Source organism: Littorina saxatilis, linkage group LG3 (assembly GCF_037325665.1).
Source record: "Littorina saxatilis isolate snail1 linkage group LG3, US_GU_Lsax_2.0, whole genome shotgun sequence".
NCBI classification, from domain to species: domain Eukaryota; kingdom Metazoa; phylum Mollusca; class Gastropoda; order Littorinimorpha; family Littorinidae; genus Littorina; species Littorina saxatilis.
The window spans coordinates 44,962,262-44,981,580 of record NC_090247.1 but is presented as its reverse complement, the minus strand read 5'-3'; the positions used below and the strand labels follow the sequence as shown (position 1 = coordinate 44,981,580).

At 42.3% G+C, this 19,319-nt stretch overlaps 2 protein-coding genes across 2 annotated transcripts in view; one reads left to right on the top strand and one right to left on the bottom strand.

The window, feature by feature from the left end:
* LOC138962483 (pre-mRNA-processing factor 17-like) overlaps positions 1-7,375 on the top strand; it is a 36,691-nt gene extending 29,316 nt beyond the window's left edge. The window contains exons 9-14 of the mRNA XM_070334326.1: positions 1,687-1,802; positions 2,117-2,250; positions 2,750-2,826; positions 3,269-3,369; positions 3,950-3,993; positions 6,342-7,375. Of these exons, the coding sequence (XP_070190427.1) occupies positions 1,687-1,802; positions 2,117-2,250; positions 2,750-2,826; positions 3,269-3,369; positions 3,950-3,993; positions 6,342-6,519 (650 nt within the window). The 3' untranslated portion in view covers positions 6,520-7,375. The remainder of the gene's footprint in view (positions 1-1,686; positions 1,803-2,116; positions 2,251-2,749; positions 2,827-3,268; positions 3,370-3,949; positions 3,994-6,341) is intronic.
* A 3,073-nt stretch (positions 7,376-10,448) lies between these two features.
* LOC138962484 (glutamine synthetase-like) lies at positions 10,449-18,134 on the bottom strand. The gene is made up of 7 exons (XM_070334327.1): positions 17,802-18,134; positions 16,821-16,995; positions 15,750-16,279; positions 14,707-14,954; positions 14,436-14,550; positions 12,340-12,516; positions 10,449-11,560 (listed from the first exon to the last, which is right to left on the bottom strand). Exons 1-7 carry the CDS (start codon positions 17,805-17,807, stop codon positions 11,210-11,212), a joined length of 1,602 nt encoding a protein of 533 aa, XP_070190428.1. The 5' UTR covers positions 17,808-18,134; the 3' UTR covers positions 10,449-11,209.
* Between the last annotated feature and the right edge of the window lie 1,185 nt (positions 18,135-19,319).

Genomic DNA, 19,319 nt, shown 5'->3' with positions numbered 1-19,319 from the left:
CACTGGTATCCGGATCTGGTACGTCTGGCCGTTCGTCCTCCCATCCCGCTCGCTCTAAGGAAGGGCGAACTTCTGCAGCCTCGGTCAGGCATTCATCACGTAAACCCGCAAATGCTGCAACTTCACGGGTGGGTGTTATCAGAGACTCTCTGCTTAGGGCAGGGGCCTCTGTGTCTACTCTGAAGCTGGTTCAAAACGCTCACAGAGAGTCGACCAACTCTGTTTACGCTTCGCATTGGTCTTCGTGGTCGAAGTGGTGTCTTGTGAATAATGTGAATCCTCTGGCGCCTAGGTCTATGCAGTTAGCGAATCACTTGGCGTGGCTAGCTGATCAAGGGGGTTCTCCCTCTTCGTTGAAGGTTAGAAGGTCGGCAATTGCCTCTACTCTCAGGCAACTTGGTCACAAAGTTAACTTGTCGGGGGTTATCTCCGGCGTTATTAAGGGCGCTTCCCTTAAGTTGGCTCGTGACAAAACAAAGCTCCCGGCGTGGGATGTTTTTTTGGTGTTACGTTTTCTTGCGTCAGAGGACTTTGAGCCTATCCATTTAGCTAGTCTGGCAAATGTAACTCATAAAACTCTTTTCTTGGTCTTACTCGCTACGGCTAGACGTGGTAGCGAGGTGCACGCGTTGTCGGGAATGGCAAATGATATCTCCCGGGAGAAAGACGGTTCTTTTTCTCTTAGGTTCAGGCCTAATTTCTTGGCTAAGAACCAAAAACCAGGTCAACCATCCCCTCTTATCCGTATTCCCCCTTTGAGCACAATCCTGGCCCCGGGAGATGAGGATGTTTTTAACTGCCCTGTACGAGCACTCAGCAGCTACCTGTCCCGGACTCAGCCTATTCGCTCTATGTCTCAGAAACTGCTCTTTATATCACTCAATACGGCTCGGGGGAAGGACATTTCGAAAGTTACGCTAACCAAATGGGTTTCGTCTACCATTCGGAACGCTTATATCTGGTGGCAAAGACAATTAGGGGATACCAGAATGGTGTTGCCCCTTACGGCTGCCAGGACTCACGAGGCCAGGGCGTGGGCTTCGTCGTTGGCAGTGCTGAGATCAGGTCGTCTTTCAGAAGTTCTGGAGTCGGCATACTGGAGATCGGAAGACGTTTTTATAAACTTCTATCTCCGGGAGGTGGCTGGCATACGTCAAGATGGCAGCTCTGCTTTGCCCTCTTTGGTGGCTGCAGGGCAGGTTCTTGTGGATTGATATGGTGAGTACCCTCCTCCTATGATAGCAATCTGCTATATGTGAGTTGGGTAAGATATGTAATTTAATTAAAAATTTTAGTAATAAATTTTCATTTGATTAATATACTTACCCAACTCACATCGTTTATTCCCTCCCGCCTCCCCGCTGTGGGATTTATGGGGGTCTAAAAAAGGAGTGAGTTGGGCTTCGTATAGGAATGATAAGATGGCGGTGTATGCGCGCGCATACGGAAGTCAGGCTAGTAGTTAGTCTGGCATTATGGGATAGAGCACTCTCTTTTTTAGAGTGGTCTCCCTTGGTTACCAAGGGGACGCGTACAGCGTATCCAGCACTGAACTAGGGTTAATTGCTATATGTGAGTTGGGTAAGTATATTAATCAAATGAAAATTTATTACTAAAATTTTTAATTATTGCACTGTCACTATATAGTGACTCACAGAATTGAGATGTGTTGTTGTTTGCGTGCAGGCCAGTGCAAGGCCCGTTTCACTAGTCGCAAGGTTCCTTACTGTGTCCGCTTTCACCCTGACGATGACAAGCAACACCTTTTTGTGGCTGGAACATCAGACAAAAAGATTGTTTGTGTAAGTTTATTGTGCAAAAATCTCCAAATTCCTTCGCTGTAAATGTTCTGTGCATTAGCTGGAAGTGTAATCATTGACAAATTTAAATATGAGTAAGACCTGACTTTTTCCCGCGTTTTTCTGCTTATGTACTTCGCTTGTTTGGTGTGAGTGTGCCAGCAAGTTTTTTTGTGTGTCTGGCTTTCCTCCTCAAAACTGAGCATTTAAGTCCATAGAAATGTGAAATACGTCTGCAAGACACAAGCTTACAGACCATTTAAGTAATATTGAATGCATGTGCAAATCTTGATGAAGAAAACTTTTACCTGTTTCAGTGGGACATCCGAACAGAAGAGATTGTGCAAGAGTACGACAGACATTTGGGAGCAGTCAATACAATCACTTTTGTGGATCAGAATCGTCGCTTTGTTTCCACATCTGATGACAAAAGTCTGCGTGTTTGGGAATGGTTAGTATGGTCATATTTGTATGCAGCCTTGTGGTGTTTTGTTTTTTTGTAAGGTAGTGCAGATTTCTCATTCTGGTTTACAGTGGCCGGTAGTTGCCTTTGTGGTGAAATTCAGTTATTTAAGATCAAGCATTTTCTCTACCTTTCTTTCTTTCCTGCAATTTGTGAACTTGTCTTTTTCATTCTTCTTTGTTTGTTTGTTTAACGTTTGGTGTGGTTCTGTCTTTCCTCTTCTTTGCAAATTTCCTTCTTTCTTTTCTCTGTCTCGTGTCACCTCTGCTTTTATTTGCTGAAGAAGACATCTGGTCGAAATCGGTACTTGTTCTTATGTTTCATTGTCCATGTTTCGGTGAGTACAATTTTATTGTTATCTTGTTCGTTTATAGAGTTGTTGTTGATTCACCACCACCACCCCCCCACCCCCCTTGAAAAGGGGAGGGAATAACCACGGGTGCAGGATTGATTTTTGCTGATGTGTATACATGCTTTGTGTGTGCAGGGATATTCCTGTGGACTTCAAGTACATCGCTGACCCCTCCATGCACTCCATGCCTGCCGTCACACTCTCTCCTAATGGTGAGGATCTCATCCTTTGTCACATTGTTTTACGAGCTTGTTTGTCTGTCTTCAAATGGAGTAGATCACATTTTCTTGTTGTTATCACTGGGTTTTTTTTTATAAAGGTTATGCATGCTAGCAGGTCTGAGCTGCTGTGCTAAAAAAGGATATATAGTCAGGGATCAAATCGAATCAAATCATATTCTCTTTATTATCTCAATCCTGAGAAACTGCTGAGGTGGCACATGAAAATGAAGACAGAAGAAACATTATATGTTACATTATTAACATCAAAATACAAGGACAGTACTAAGATGGATGGGAGGTGTGTAGGAGGTGGGTTGAGGGGGTATGGGGCTAGAGCCTGTGAAACCTTATGGCTGTGGTTGTTTAGAATATACCGGAAGCTGATAAGACAAACAATGTGTATAGAAAGTAATAGTGCTTGTTGTGATTGCAGGCAAATGGCTGGCGTGCCAGTCCATGGACAACAAGGTCTGTGTGTTTGACGTCCTCAACAGGTTCAAGTTCATGAGGAAGAAGACATTCAAAGGACACATGGTAAGAAATCTAACTCTCTCTTTGCAAATGAGAAGACAGCAAAGGAGCTACAGAGAGTTGTAAAGGTTATGTGTGGTGGGTGAGGTATAGGTTTTTAGACGGCAATCTAGTTTACAAGAAGCATATAGTCAGCATTTTTCATTTCTTCATGTTCACACGCATGAGAGTTTTCTGACAATTTGCTTATTTCTGGCATTTTCAAAGCTCCAATGATCATCCTTGAGATCATTAGATTGTACAATTATAACTTATACAATGATTTTTTTTAAATATCAGGATGGGCTTGGGGGTTGCAGTATGCTTTCAGGCCTTTTCACAATTTCATGATCTGATGTCTGACGGTGCAAGAGTTGCTAGCTGTGCTGCTTGTCCCTAGAATGTAACAGACAATACATTCAAATCATCTGCAACACCGCTGGCAACACTTAAGACACTGTTTTAAAAAGTACGAGGCGTGATGACTCTCTAACAGTTGCAAACAGCTTTTGACAAGTTTCAGTTGGTAGAAAAGATATCTGTGTGTGTGTTGCATAGCAATGAAGAGAAAGTCATGACATTTTCCTTTGTGACATTGTTACAGGTGGCGGGTTATGCCTGTGGAATTGACTTCTCGCCTGAGATGAGGTAGGTCTCTTGTTCAAACAATGTAGATTCAGTGATAAAAAGCTATGTGTGTATTCTGTAATGTCTTTATCTTTCTTTTTTGTTACATTTAGTCAAGTTTTGACTAAATGTTTTAACGTAGAGGGGGGAATCGAGACGAGGGTCGTGGTGTATGTGCGTGCGTGCGTGCGTGTGTGTGTCTGTGTGTGTGTGTAGAGCGATTCAGACTAAACTACTGGACCGATCTTTATGAAATTTGACATGAGAGTTCCTGGGTATGAAATCCCCGAACGTTTTTTTCATTTTTTTGATAAATGTCTTTGATGACGTCATATCCGGCTTTTCGTGAAAGTTGAGGCGGCACTGTCACACCCTCATTTTTCAACCAAATTGGTTGAAATTTTGGTCAAGTAATCTTCGACGAAGCCCGGACTTCGGTATTGCATTTCACCTTGGTGGCTTAAAAATTAATTAATGACTTTGGTCATTAAAAATCTGAAAATTGTAAAAAAAAATAAAAATGTATAAAACGATCCAAATTTACGTTCATCTTATTCTCCATCATTTTCTGATTCCAAAAACATATAAATATGTTATATTTGGATTAAAAACAAGCTCTGGAAATTAAATATATAAAAATTATTATCAAAATTAAATTGTCGAAATCAATTTAAAAACACTTTCATCTTATTCCTTGTCGGTTCCTGATTCCAAAAACATATAGATATGATATGTTTGGATTAAAAAGACGCTCAGAAAGTTAAAACAAAGAGAGGTACAGAAAAGCGTGCTATCCTTCTTAGCGCAACTACTACCCCGCTCTTCTTGTCAATTTCACTGCCTTTACCATGAGCGGTGGACTGACGATGCTACGAGTATACGGTCTTGCTGAAAAATGGCATTGCGTTCAGTTTCATTCTGTGAGTTCGACAGCTACTTGACTAAATGTTGTATTTTCGCCTTACGCGACTTGTTTTGTTTTTTGTTTAAACAAGGTTTATTCATATCTTACATGTTCAAGAAATATACATCAACATAAGGTAAAAGCAACAACAAGCCTACGGCTAATGGTGGTGTCTTCAAACAAATTTACAAGAGGAACATGTTTTGTTTTTGTTCTTCCATATTGACTACAAACAGGATTTTAAGCACATGGCAAACTGAGGCTGTGCCACCTTTTTACATTTAGTCAAGTTTTGACTAAATGTTTTAACATAGAGGGGGAATCGAGACGAGGGTCGTGGTGTATGTGTGTGTGTGTGTCTGTGTCTGTGTCTGTGTCTGTGCGTGTGTGTGTGTAGAGCGATTCAGAGTAAACTACTGGACCGATCTTTATGAAATTTGACATGAGAGTTCCTGGGTATGATATCCCCAGACGTTTTTTTCATTTTTTCGATAAATGTCTTTGATGACGTCATATCCGGCTTTTTGTAAAAGTTGAGGCGGCACTGTCACACCCTCATTTTTTAATCAAATTGATTGAAATGTTTGTAAAGCAATCTTCGACGAAGGCCGGACTTCGGTATTGCATTTCAGCTTGGTGGCTTAAAAATTAATTGATGACTTTGGTCATTAAAAATCTGAAAATTGTAATTAAAATGATTTATTTATAAAACGATCCAAAACTACGTTTATCTTATTCTTCATCATTTTCTGATTCCAAAAACATATAAATATGTTATATTCGGATTAAAAAAAAGCTCTGAAAATTAAAAATATAAAAATTATGATTAAAATTAAATTTTCAAAATCGATTTAAAAACAATTTCATCTTATTCCTTGTCGGTTCTTGATTCTAAAAACATATAGATATGATATGTTTGGATTAAAAACACGTTCAGAAAGTTAAAAAGAATAGAGATATAGAAAAGCGTGCTATCCTCCTCAGCGCAACCGCTACCGCGCTTTTCTGGATTGTTAATTTCACTGCTTATTCCACGAGCGGTGGACAGACGATGCTACGAGTGTACGGTCTTGCGCAAAAAATGCAATGCGTTCAGTTTCATTCTGTGAGTTCGACTGAGCTTGACTAAATGTTGTATTTTCGCCTTCCGCGACTTGTTTTATTTTTAAATCGGTGCTAAGTATGATTGGTCATAAGGTTTTTTTAAGTTAGGGTACACAACCCTGGAGTGAAACTGTCCATCGAGCTTTCAACAATTGTCAGGATTGCTGTTTTCTACTTTGAGATTGATCCAATTTGTTTTAAATACACATACATAAAACAATAACACTCATATTTTAACTTGTATACCATATGTTTTTCAAATGGAGGAATTAAACCTCTCCAATCCTGGAAGGTGTTTTTGTCTGTCATTCCTTTTTTGAAAATCAAACGTGTGTTCATCTTTTTTCTTTTTCGGTCACAGCTACATCTCATGCGGTGATGCAGACGGGAAGGTGTACGTGTGGGACTGGAAGAGCACCAAGCTGTACAACAAGTTCAAGGCTCACGACGACGTCTGCATCAGTGTTCTCTGGCACCCCCATGAGACTTCCAAGATGGCCACCGCTGGCTGGGACGGCGTCATCAAATACTGGGATTAAATTACTCGTTTTGCCTTGCAATATCAGGCACCTCCGATAAGAGGACACTTCTCAACAGAAGCCCCTCTGATGAGAGGACACATCCCAACAGAGGACACCTTCTGTTGTCCCGTTGTCTATTATACCTGTCATGAAAAGACACCTGCGGGATAGAGACACTTTCACCTGGTCCCAAGGGTGTCCTTTCATGGAAGGTATCACTGTTTTTTTGGACAGTGCATGTGTATGTGCAGATCTCACATCTCTCATTCACTGTGACTGGGGTTAGAGACCAGGCTGTTCTGTTCAGCTGATGGGTAGCGTCTGGGACTGGAAAATACCCCTGTGGTGATGATGGTTGGGTAGTTTCCCACTGCATCATCGTGCCAGATACGTGGCCCAGAAAATGTGTGTGTTTGTGTTTGTGTGAGTGTTTTGTATGTGAATGTGCATATAATTATACGTGTGTGTGTGTGTGTGTGTGGGGGGGGGGGGGTAGTTGAATGAATGGAAAGACGTTGCTGCAGATGGATTCTTACTTTGATAATGACAGCATTTGCACAGTTAACTGCTTGTGAATATGATAACACAGTAGTGTTTTTAATTATTTGTACGATGACTATTACGGCAGCAGGAAGGTTCAAGAATTACAGTAAGGACTTTAGATAAATTCATATTATTGTTGCTGTACCGAGAATACTGATTAAATATCACAGTGAAAGGTTAGTCAATTGCATAAAAAAATATTACTGTTGAAAGTACATGTAGTTCTGTCTTCCTGTAAGTAAATGTAAAATATTTTGCTATGCTGATCACTGTTCAGTTAATCATGGATAATATGTCTATCATTGCAATTAATAAATAATGAATTTTTGTACATATGTGCTTTGGTTTATTTGTCTGTGTCTGCAGTGAGATTGTTCTGTTCAGTTGTTGCTTGTAGAGTGCTGTGTTAATTTTGTTCAGTTCACGTCAGGCAGAAACACATCACTCATATTTATATGCTTATCGTGTACATACTCTGTGTGTGTGTTCAAGGACAGATTGTAAGAAACGGTCTAGCCTTAAATCTTTATCCTTGATAAATTAAGTTCAGTTCAATTCTGTTCTCTCTCTTTCTCTCTTACACAATTGGATTGGACAATCAAATCAATACTATGATTGATACAATAAATCATCAATCCAATCCAATTGCACGCTGACACAGAAATAAATCAAATAGGTGTATCCAATTATTCTCGCGCGATTGAATTGGATTGGACAATCAAATCAATACAATGATTAATACAATAAATCATTAATCCAATCCAATCACACACACACACACTCATATGCCGGTTGTGTGTGCAACATACCTTAAAAAAGGACAAGAGGAAAGCAAAGATTTGTTAAAACATTTCAAGTCACATTATGATTATTTATTTCCTCGTCAGAATAAAACCGCTTTGAAGCTTTGATAGACTTCAGAGCCTGAGAAGCTGTGTTCGAGTTGGACTGAATTGAAAGGGCCAAAATAATGCGCGGGGTTGCGTGCAAAAACGCGTTTTAAAGTTTTCTGAATAGATTCAACAAAAGACTGTAGATTTGGTCCACAAGAACACACTTTTATTTACAGGTTGAAACTATAAAAATGTGTGAAACTTGCTGCTAGTATTCACAATCTGTACGAAAGCAAAGCTGTTGACAGATCAAAATGACGCGAAATCCGTGACTGACAACTCGGTATTTGAAATGTTAGCCTCTGGCCGGCCTGCTGTGACGTCGCTCTAGGACAGTGATTAGGCCGATGCGAAGACTGCAGTATAGGCTTATGATGCTTATCGCTGTGACACCTGTTATGGCTCAACACATGATGATTCTTGCACACAGTAAGGTATTAGGGGGGGGGGGGGGGGGCATTTTCTCACCTACCCTTTTCATTTTCGGATTGTAAAAAAAAACTAAAAATAAAAGCGCTGCAGCATTCGTAGCCTTAGGCCTATACTCGGGCAAATTGTTAATTTTTTTAACTTTGCTTTTTGATAAAAAGACGTAGTCCTCCCGGTAAACTCTAGTCGTTTTTATGTGCAAACATTATCGAACCGTGAGAAATATCGAAACGTGTGCAGCCTCGGCAAAACAACACATGTTTCCCCTAGATAGATTAACAACCTACATCGAAGACGAGTCGCTTGAGCATTCGACCATATGAATTTTGTTCCTTTTTACATATAGTCAAGTTTTTACTACATTTGTCCAGATAGACTGGTAATCGAGACAAGGGTGGTACGTCTGTGTGTGTGTGTAGAATGATTCCCGGAAAACTACAGGACAAATCTCCATGAAAAATTCGTCCCGAAAATATCCCAAGTTTTGTTTTTTTCTTTCTTTTTATATTTAGTCAAGTTTTGACTAAATATTTTAACATCGAGGGGGAATCGAAACGAGGGTCGTGGTGTATGTGCGTGTGTCTGTGTGTGTGTGTAGAGCGATTCAGACTAAACTACTGGACCGATCTTTATGAAATTTGACATGAGAGTTCCTGGGTATGAAATCCCCGAACGTTTTTTTCATTTTTGACTCACATGCGAAGCAAAAGTGAGTCTATGTACTCACCCGAGTCGTCCGTCCGTCCGTCCGTCCGTCCGGACGTCCGTCCGTCCGGAAAACTTTAACGTTGGATATTTCTTGGACACTATTCAGTCTATCAGTACCAAATTTGGCAAGATGGTGTATGATGACAAGGCCCCAAAAAACATACATAGCATCTTGACCTTGCTTCAAGGTCAAGGTCGCAGGGGCCATAAATGTTGCCTAAAAAACAGCTATTTTTCACATTTTTCCCATTTTCTCTGAAGTTTTTGAGATTGAATACCTCACCTATATATGATATATAGGGGAAAGTAAGCCCCATCTTTTGATACCAGTTTGGTTTACCTTGCTTCAAGGTCAAGGTCACAGGAGCTCTTCAAAGTTGGATTGTATACATATTTTGAAGTGACCTTGACCCTGAACTATGGAAGATAACTGTTTCAAACTTAAAAATTATGTGGGGCACATGTTATGCTTTCATCATGAGACACATTTGGTCACATATGATCAAGGTCAAGGTCACTTTGACCCTTATGAAATGTGACCAAAATAAGGTAGTGAACCACTAAAAGTGACCATATCTCATGGTAGAAAGAGCCAATAAGCACCATTGTACTTCCTATGTCTTGAATTAACAGCTTTGTGTTGCATGACCTTGGATGACCTTGACCTTGGGTCAAGGTCACATGTATTTTGGTAGGAAAAATGTGTAAAGCATGTGAGTCGTATGGGCTTTGCCCTTCTTGTTTTGATAAATGTCTTTGATGACGTCATATCCGGCTTTTCGTGAAAGTTGAGGCGGCACTGTCACGCCCTCATTTTTCAACCAAATTGGTTGAAATTTTAATCAAGTACTCTTCGACGAAGCCCGGGGTTCGGTATTGCATTTCAGCTTGGTGGCTTAAAAATTAATTAATGACTTTGGTCATTAAAAATCGGAAAATTGTAAAAAAAAATAAAAATTTATAAAACGATCCAAATTTACGTTTATCTTATTCTCCATCATTTGCTGATTCCAAAAACATATAAATATGTTATATTCGGATTAAAAACAAGCTCTGAAAATTAAATATATAAAAATTATTATCAAAATTAAATTGTCCAAATCAATTTAAAAACACTTTCATCTTATTCCTTGTCGGTTCCTGATTCCAAAAACATATAGATATGATATGTTTGGATTAAAAAGACGCTCAGAAAGTTAAAACAAAGAGAGGTACAGAAAAGCGTGCTATCCTTCTTAGCGCAACTACTACCCCGCTCTTCTTGTCAATTTCACTGCCTTTGCCATGAGCGGTGGACTGACGATGCTACGAGTATACGGTCTTGCTGAAAAATGGCAGCTACTTGACTAAATATTGTATTTTCGCCTTACGCGACTTGTTTTCTTCTCATAAATGTTTTTGATGAAGTCATACCAGGTTTTCGTAGTTGAGGCGGCAGGACTGCCTCGACCTGACAGTAGTCGAAATTCTTTGCCACTTCCTGCAGAATTGACAGAATGTTTACGTGACGCCATTATTCAATTTTCATTGGTATTTTTTAGTGATATGTGTTTAGAATTTTTTCATGAAAATTAGATTTTCACGTGAATCATAGTTATCTGGTTTGGTGCTAACAAGCCGTCAAGCGGACTATAGTTTGATTAGACAAGTCGTTAAGCGTGAGCGTGTTTGTTAAATAATTGTCATGACTCTCTTTGAATAATGCGAAGTAAGACGGCGGCATAAAATGTGATTATTCGCGTGTTTAGAACACGGCGACGGGTGTTGCGGCAGGTATTTTCCGATTCAGTCTTCAATAATCTAATAATTGCTTCTTGTTGCTTATACTGACTTGTGTATACCAGAAGAGACTTGGACATAATAAAGTTCGACGAAAAATTCATCTCGATCGCAGAACGCTCTCACGGCGCAGCGCATGGAAACCAGGGCCCGGGGAAAACATTCTTTAGAAAACGAAAGAATCATTGATTTATGGCGGCAATATCTCATCATTTGCAAATGTCAAATTCATTTACACGGGAGAGACTCAATCATGTACACAAGCTGTAAAGCACAAACGTTAACATTAAAAGTAAGGCGCATTTTCCCCGTACTTGCATGAGGTTCAGTCAGACTGATACCACTAGTCAAGGTGGTCATAAACTGACTAGATACCTCTCTCTTTCAAATGCGATTTTCTCTTCGTCTGTTTTGAAATGTTTCTGGTTAAAAGCCTTGATTTCATAGTCCCGTTTAGCTGCGACATAATAAGAGATCAACTGATGCCCGAGTGCATTTTGTACAACTTTGTCGTCCTCTAAGGCTTGAAACGCTTCCTCCAGTGATTTTGGAAGCGTCTGGGCATGCTCAGTGTCCATTGGTGGTGGTGATGTCACTTCCTGCGAAAGGGCGGACATGCCAGCAGCGAGGTGGCAGGCCACAGCGAGGTATGGGTTAGCAGTGCCAGATGGAAGGCGACTTTCTAGGTACACGTTTCCGCCTTTTGTCTGTAATTTAGCAAGACAATGATCTGAATTTTTAATCCACATATTTCAATTCTCGCTTCAAAGTTCGCTTGCCCCAAGACTGAAACGATGCAAGGCATACAGGTTACTATGGTTGAGACGACTATCTTTGATTTATTCTGGTTGCTCGGTGTAACAATTACAATCATATTGGGATACACACACACACACACGCGCGCGCGCGCACAACTGAATGCTCACTACTATCTGAGCCGGACTTGGGCTGGACGTTATCAGCCATTCATTTTCATGTCACAAGCGAATGGACAGCGGTGGACTATTTGCGTATCGCTGTTGAGAGAAGCAGTGGGCAGTTTCAGCGGCGACCGTAGTCACTAGAGTCCGACTAAACCTCGCAGGAAAAAAATGTTGCCGGTCTGGTTGGACCCGATGACGTCACCCTGGTTGCTCTAGTCAGACCACAGGCGGAAGGTATCGTCCACTGGACTACTACTATCTTTCTGATAGTAGTAGTCCAGTGGACGATACCTTCCGCCTGTGGTCAGACTCCCGTACTGCTGCGAGTTTGTTTGGTTCCAAGATGTTAGTTGGAATGTTTTAGTTTTTTAAAGTGCCATGTTTGCAATCTGATCGCCTTGTTGATGTCATTATTAAGATTATCAAAGCAAACAAAAAATCCATGTCGCCATGCGACCAGAGTGACAAGCGCGGTTGACTAAACCAGATTAGACTGGAGTCGGTCGCTGAAACATGCCCAGTAGCTTACTCTCGGGGTCTAGTCTTGCCAGGGGGAAACAGACCTTGAACCTGTTGAGACTGTTGCGGTTGTCGATGGACCAGGTAGCATGGGAGGGACAGCCAGACAGGTGCAGACGACGGTAGCAGTTGACCGTGGGGCAGCAGAGTGACGTCATGGCAGGAGCGTGTTGCACAAGTCCCGCGTTCCACCGCAGCGCCAGCTCGGAAAGTGAGTTTTGCTGCGGAGGGGAGCAAAGATGTTTCGATAGTATTCGCGTTATAACCGAACATTTCCGGATTGTGTGTGTGTGTGTATGTGTGTGTGTGTGCAGTGTGTGTGAAAATATAGGAACATATATTTTCAACCGGTATTGATAGCATTAGAAAACTTTTCTTCTGGAGATAAAGCAGCTGCTTTACCAGTACAACTTATTTTGACCGGTTTGTCGTGAACAAGTGACCGGTATGCGGCATTTCATTTACCCTGTCCAGGCAATTGTCCGCCGAAAGGCAAATTGCCGCCGTATTTTTTTTTTGTTCCGCCGAAAAAGCAAAAGTGTCCGCCGAAAAAATAAAAGGGGGAGGCAAAAATCGTTATAAAAACTGAATTTAATGGCAAACTTGGAGGTCATATGACACCAAATTGCACCATTTGGGTTCTTTGGAGAGAAAAAAATTCCGGGGGGGGGGGGGGGGGGGCATGCCCCCGAACACCCCTAGCAGGGCTAGGCGCTTTGCGCTGTCCACTTTGCTATTACTTACAAATGTTCAGCCTTTTTTACTTTTTTCAATTCCCATGCCTGCCTGTCATTGATAGCAGTAAAACACCCCGTTCTGGCCCCAACCTTGAAGTGACCCCCGGGGGACGTTTGGGTTACCGTGAAGCGGCCCATGGTGACTGTTTAGTATCGCTGGCCGGCTCCCTGGGGACAATTTAGAATCCTAAAGTGCCCCCAGGTGGACTATCTGGGATGTCCATAACCTGCTGCATTTGTCCAACACCCCACTCTGAACGTCCCCCGTACAAAAACGTCCCCCAAACATTGTACACCCTTGCGACGCCCCTTCCGCGCTCCCTCCTACGCGAGCGAGCGCATATGTGTGTGTGTGTGTGTGTGTGTGTGTGTTTGTAAGTGTGTGTGTGTGTGTTAGTTTGTTATCATGACTCTCTCTCCCCTCTCTCCCTATTCTCTCTCTCTCTCTCTCTCTCTCTCTCTCTCTCAGACATTTAATATTGGCAGGGTCAGAACCTAGTTTCTGCACATGGCGTATACTTGATTGAACATTACAGTAAGAAATCAAAACACTGCGTACACAAATCATGGAAGGTACTTCCACTTGGGCACATATGTTTACAACGGAAGTTGGTTGGTGTTTTAGGTTTTTTTTGCGGAGATGGGGCATGTGTGAGTATCGTCGAAAGAAATGAACGGAGTTCACAGTAGACCATAAGTATTTTTTGTGTTTTTATGTGCTTGGGCGCGATACCGTAAGTTGAAGGTTTTACACTATTTTTCTCTTTTATTTAAAAATTCCATCAATGGAGAAAACTAAAAATAACCAAAACAAAACAAGAAAATGTATCAATTCAGGGGAGGGAGGGAGTAGGTAGACAGGGGTTGACTTTTAGGGTTTAACGTCCTCTTAGACCAACTGGTCTATATTGGGACAGGTATTGGTAATACGCTGAAGATATGGTGTGATACTTTGATTCGAACAAGCCCGCTGTGGCTATCTTCGACACACCAGCACTGGGTTTGTCTCGTCAAAGTATCGAAATACGATCATGATAATCAGAGACGAGAGATGTTCGTGTTTTCCAAGCGCTGAGACTTTCGCTGTGAACGTGGGATCTTTTTGGTGCGCATGTGTGCACACGGGGGTGTTCGGACACCGAAGAGAGTCTGCACAAAGTTGACTCCGAGAAATAAATCTCTCGCCGAACGTTGGGATCGAACCCACGCTGATAGCGACCAACTGGCTACAAAGCCAGCGTGCTACCAACTGAGCTACATCCCCGCCCAGACAGGGGTTGGGGGGTAAGGGGAGGGAGTAGTCGGAGTAGGTAGACAGGGTCAAGGGGACGTGCCCGTGCTTACGTTCGTGTGTGTGTGTGTGTGTGTGTGTGTGCGTGTGCGTGTGTGTTAGCTGGGCGTACCTTGCTGCCGTCCTTCATAGCGTTACGTCCGTCACGTGTCCACAGCGAGTGGTTCAAGTGGAGGCCGCTGCTTGACCCTCTCAGCTTGGGGAATGACATGAAGGTCGCCGTGTACCTGTCACGTGACGAGCAGTGACGTCAACACGTTGAGAGACCTGTCAGTACGTGGGATGGATGTAAGGCAGTACAGCTTATTACTGTTTTAAAGCAGAATCGCATAAACACACCAAAGTTAGGTTAAACCAAATTAGCTCAGCAGTTCGTGACCTACCCTCTTCGTGCGAAGAAAATCTTCACAGCGTTCTTGACGTGGAAGGCAAAGTCAGCGGCCCACAACCCTTCCTGTGGTTCAAAGTTGAGCTCCCACTGGCCTGGCGTGAACTCAGGCTGAATGGAGGTCACGTGAAACCCGCCCTCGTCAAGCTCCTCGCTCAGTTCGTATAGTAGGTCAAGGTCTGGCTGCGTGGTTCGCACGTCCAGCAGTTGGAAGGAATCGCTTCCCAATGGTTTAAGGGTGTCCTGACAGTAATATCACATTGTATCACATCAGGCAAAATCTGTTTTATGAGGTGGCGTGTGTGTCTGACTCTGTGTCTGTCTCAGTGCCTATACGTGTTGTTTGGGCTGTTTGTGTCTGTAACTGAACATCTGTTTGTGTTTTCGTTTCTGTGCCTGTAGAGGCGATTGGCTTATATAAAAAGCAAAACTAGCAAAATGTCCACCAAAATACCCGTGTGACTTGGAATAATAGGCCGTGAAAAGTAGGATATGCGCCGAAATGGCTGCGATCTGCTGGCCGATGTGAATGCGTGACTGATGTATTGTGTAAAAAAAATTCCATCTCACACGGCATAAATAAATCCCTGCGCCTTGAATATGTGCGCGATATAAATTGCATAAAATAAAAAATTAAAATAAATCCCTGCGCTTAGAACTGTACCCACGGAATACGCGTGATATAAGCCTCATATTGATTGATTGATTGATAACTGGAATAATTCACCAAACAGCAATGATACAGAGTTGTTAAGGTAAACTAGGGCATGCATAGAAGTTCAGTAACCAAGAAAGGCATCACAGAACGTGACTGTCAAAATCATTACCCATCACTTTAATTAATAGGCCCAATTTCCCTCTTCTTCTTCCTCTTATCACCATCAGTATCTTTGCGACCGTTAGAACAATCATACACAACACTCAGTCTTAGACTCTAAGACTGAGTGTTGTGTATGATTTGGTCCATGGGAAATGTAAACGGAAAATATGACGTAAATTATTTTTTTTAAATCTAAATTGTCAGTCACAGATACCGACCTTTTTAAACACGACAAACTCGTACTCAAAAGCAGCCTTGAAGACCAACCCATGGTCTTGGCTGAGCTTGTTGAGAAGGCGCTGTACCACGTGACGTAGGTCAAGGTCATCAACTCTGCCATCTGCCGTCAGCAGTTGACACAACACCATGCCTGTCGTGCGTCTGTTGCCAGTGACCTTGTCGCCATAGTTACCAGAAACTTTCTGGCCACTACGAATGACCTTGCTGTTGCTACTCGTGACATTCATGCCGGCGCCAGAGAGCCTGATTTTGTTGCCCGTGACATCGTTGTTGTCGTCAGCGTTGTCGTTGTTTCTGTCGTTACCATCGTCCGCGGCGTTGCCGGCATCGCGTGTGACCTTGTTGCTAGTGACACGTACAGTGCAGTGACCCCTGCTGGGCGTGCTGTCGCTCCACGGTGTGGGCGTGAGGGTGGCAGGGTCTGGCTGCCACGTCCTGTTCCCTGGCTCCCTCTCCAGCTCCTCGATCTGGTCTGTGGCCTCCGTGCGGGGCCCGAACACCAGCGTACCTTCCCACAAAACACTACAATTCACTCCCTGACATCTCGCTCCAAACAAAACGTCCGGGAGTGAACTGTCTTACAATGCTGTGGAAGCGAAATGTTTAGGTTTTTGCTGGATGTGAGTGAGTGAAAATGCATACAACTCATAAAATTACAGATAGAGCCTACGTGAGCGCCCGATCAGCACCAAAAGTTGCTTTCAGGGAGAATTTCAGGAGTCTTCACACATAGACCAGATGATGACTTTAGCCGTGGTCCGGACGACTGTTATTTTAGGCATTGTGAAACACTGGCTGTTGATTGAGTATATAAAGTCGTTTGCACGCGATCTTTCTTTTGTTTGTTACATAAGATTATGCGCAGCTTTATTACCCAGCTATCTAGCATTTTTGTTTAAATGTAGGTGTTTTCGTTTACTCAGAATTCCAGCAACAGGTATATAGGCCTACTTTTCGTTGATATTAAAAATGCACACACTTGTTATCTATACATCGCTTACATAAAGAATTATTTGACTTAACAGATTCCTGTGGGACTGGTAGCTTACCATGAAACAAATCGATGCCTGTTTTCAGTGTTTGCCTGACGAACCTCCTCGGTACCACCCTTCCCCGCGGTATGCCGTTGATGTCCGGAACGACAAAGTGGACATAGTCCAAACTGTCCAGCAATATAGCAACGTCAGCATCCTCTTTGGATCTGTCTTTATCTGATACTGATGCCTAGGTAGAAATAAAAAGAGCGATATGTTTTAATAAACGTTTAGAAAGTTAATGAGGTTTAGAACGAAGCAGATTTTTGGTTTGAACGAAATCCAAACAACTAACACCGCACTGAGGGCAAGCTAGCTACTGCAGTACTGGTGAAGATTATCCTAAATCATAACTGCCGCATGATGCAGAAGTGCAGAATTTATTAAACGTACTTTCAGGCGCCTCTACCGACTTGGTCCTTCACTGACGACGATCGAAGCCCACTAACACAGGGACAGTCCCGTGATGCTTTTCTTTCCTAGCTGACATGAACTTAATTAGTCCATTCGCCGTTTCCTCCTCAATCATTCTTGTGCTTTGACTGACACTTTCTGAGCCACTCATTAGGTATCCAAATACTTGAATTCGAGCAAAATAATTACGCTATGTTGTGAATTATTCTATTCTTATTTGAAAAAATAATGCAATTTAAAGCGGAACGAAAATTTGCGTAGAACAAAATTCAAACAACAAACACAGCACTGCTAGCAAACTACTGGTAAACATTATCATTACTGATGCAGGAGTTCAGAGTGTAAGAAACATTTCAAGTACATGAACATACTTCAGTTGTGGCTGACACTGTCTAATTAGCCATTCAGAAGTAAAAATTTGTCACTTGTAATCGGGCGAAATAATTACGTCATGTTGTGAATAGCTCTCTTGACCTCTTGCACGAAACTAAAATTTTCTGCAAACCACGATCGAGTCACTCTGGGAAGTGTAGACAATATTATGCCTTGTCGCCACGGTGTAAACTTTTTGGCAGTACTCACCAGCATGTCGTCTTCGACAGTTAAGTAGAGTGACAGAGAGTTGATGAATGCTGCTGTGCTCTGCTATAAAGCTACTCAGTGTTAGCGTAAAAGAGCGAGGTTTGCGACAAGTGAGGTTTTATTGTGTTTTCCTGTGAAGTTGCGTTGTGTGGCGCAATACTCCAGATCCTGTGTCGCTCCTATTTCACCTAGTGGCTGATACTCGGGGTCAGAGCACTGATCGTTCCCGCTCACTGGCGTTCGGCGGTAACAATGTTGCTGCTGCACTGCCTTAAATACGTTTGTTTTGGTTGTGTTTCCTTGTTTCACTCACGACTGATTATGGACTGCCTATAAGCATACCCACACACACATGTACGCGCACGCATGAACACAAACGTGACACACAAGTACGCACGCAAGAACACACACACACACACACACTGACGCGCGCACACACACACACATACATACACACACACAGAAACTGAGGAAGAGAGAGACAAATAGACTGACAGAAGGAGAGAGAGAGAGATGGATGGATGGATGGATGGATGTTTTATTGTTCTAATCAATGAGTTAAACATAGCCTACACATGCAAATAAGTGAGGCAAAATAAAGAAAGAGCCTGCCAAATGTTGAGACATAATCATGAAAACATAGCTTGGAAAGATGATATAACTTAAGCAAACATTGTCAAACGACACCAAGACACATACACAGATATACACGTACAGACACGGACACGGACACACACACACACACACACACACACACATACAGATACACACGTGTGTGGGCACACACACAGCAAATTATATGCAAATATACACATCTGAAGCAGTCATTAAATGCATACAACAAATGCATGAAACTATTACAGTAGGTATCATATGCTTGATAGCAAAAGCATACACACACACACACACACACACACGCGCGCGCGCGCGCACGCACGCACGTAAATACATAAACATACATACACGCACGCACGCACGCACACACACACACGCACGCACACACACACACACACACACACACGACACACACCAATTAACGCACATATTTTCCGAGACTAAATGCATAACAAGAAATTCAGTTGATCCCAGGATCAACACGGGCCGAAACATTGACAATATCAAAGAAACAGGAAGTTGTACACCTGTTGGTACAGGTAAACAAAATAATAGTGTTGATGTGTCCTGTTAAATTGTCTTTTCGGCGTCAGTTGTACATAAATGGGAGATAACAACTATCGCAATATCAAGGAAGAAGATTGTTGTGAAAGTAATGCAATAATGAATAAGAGCTCAATAATGAATAAGACCTATTGGCAGTTAACAGAAAGGAAGAAGGCTACTCTACCTTTATGGAAGTGATGCAATAATACTGGTATTGGTGACAGAAATATGTTTTCCACCAAGAAACCGATCGATCAACCAAGGAACCAAAAGACAGAGCGAGCGATAGGGGTTGCAACAGGTAGGAATGGTATTGTTTTTGGTCTGAATGAGCGTCATACAGTGGCATGTCACAGT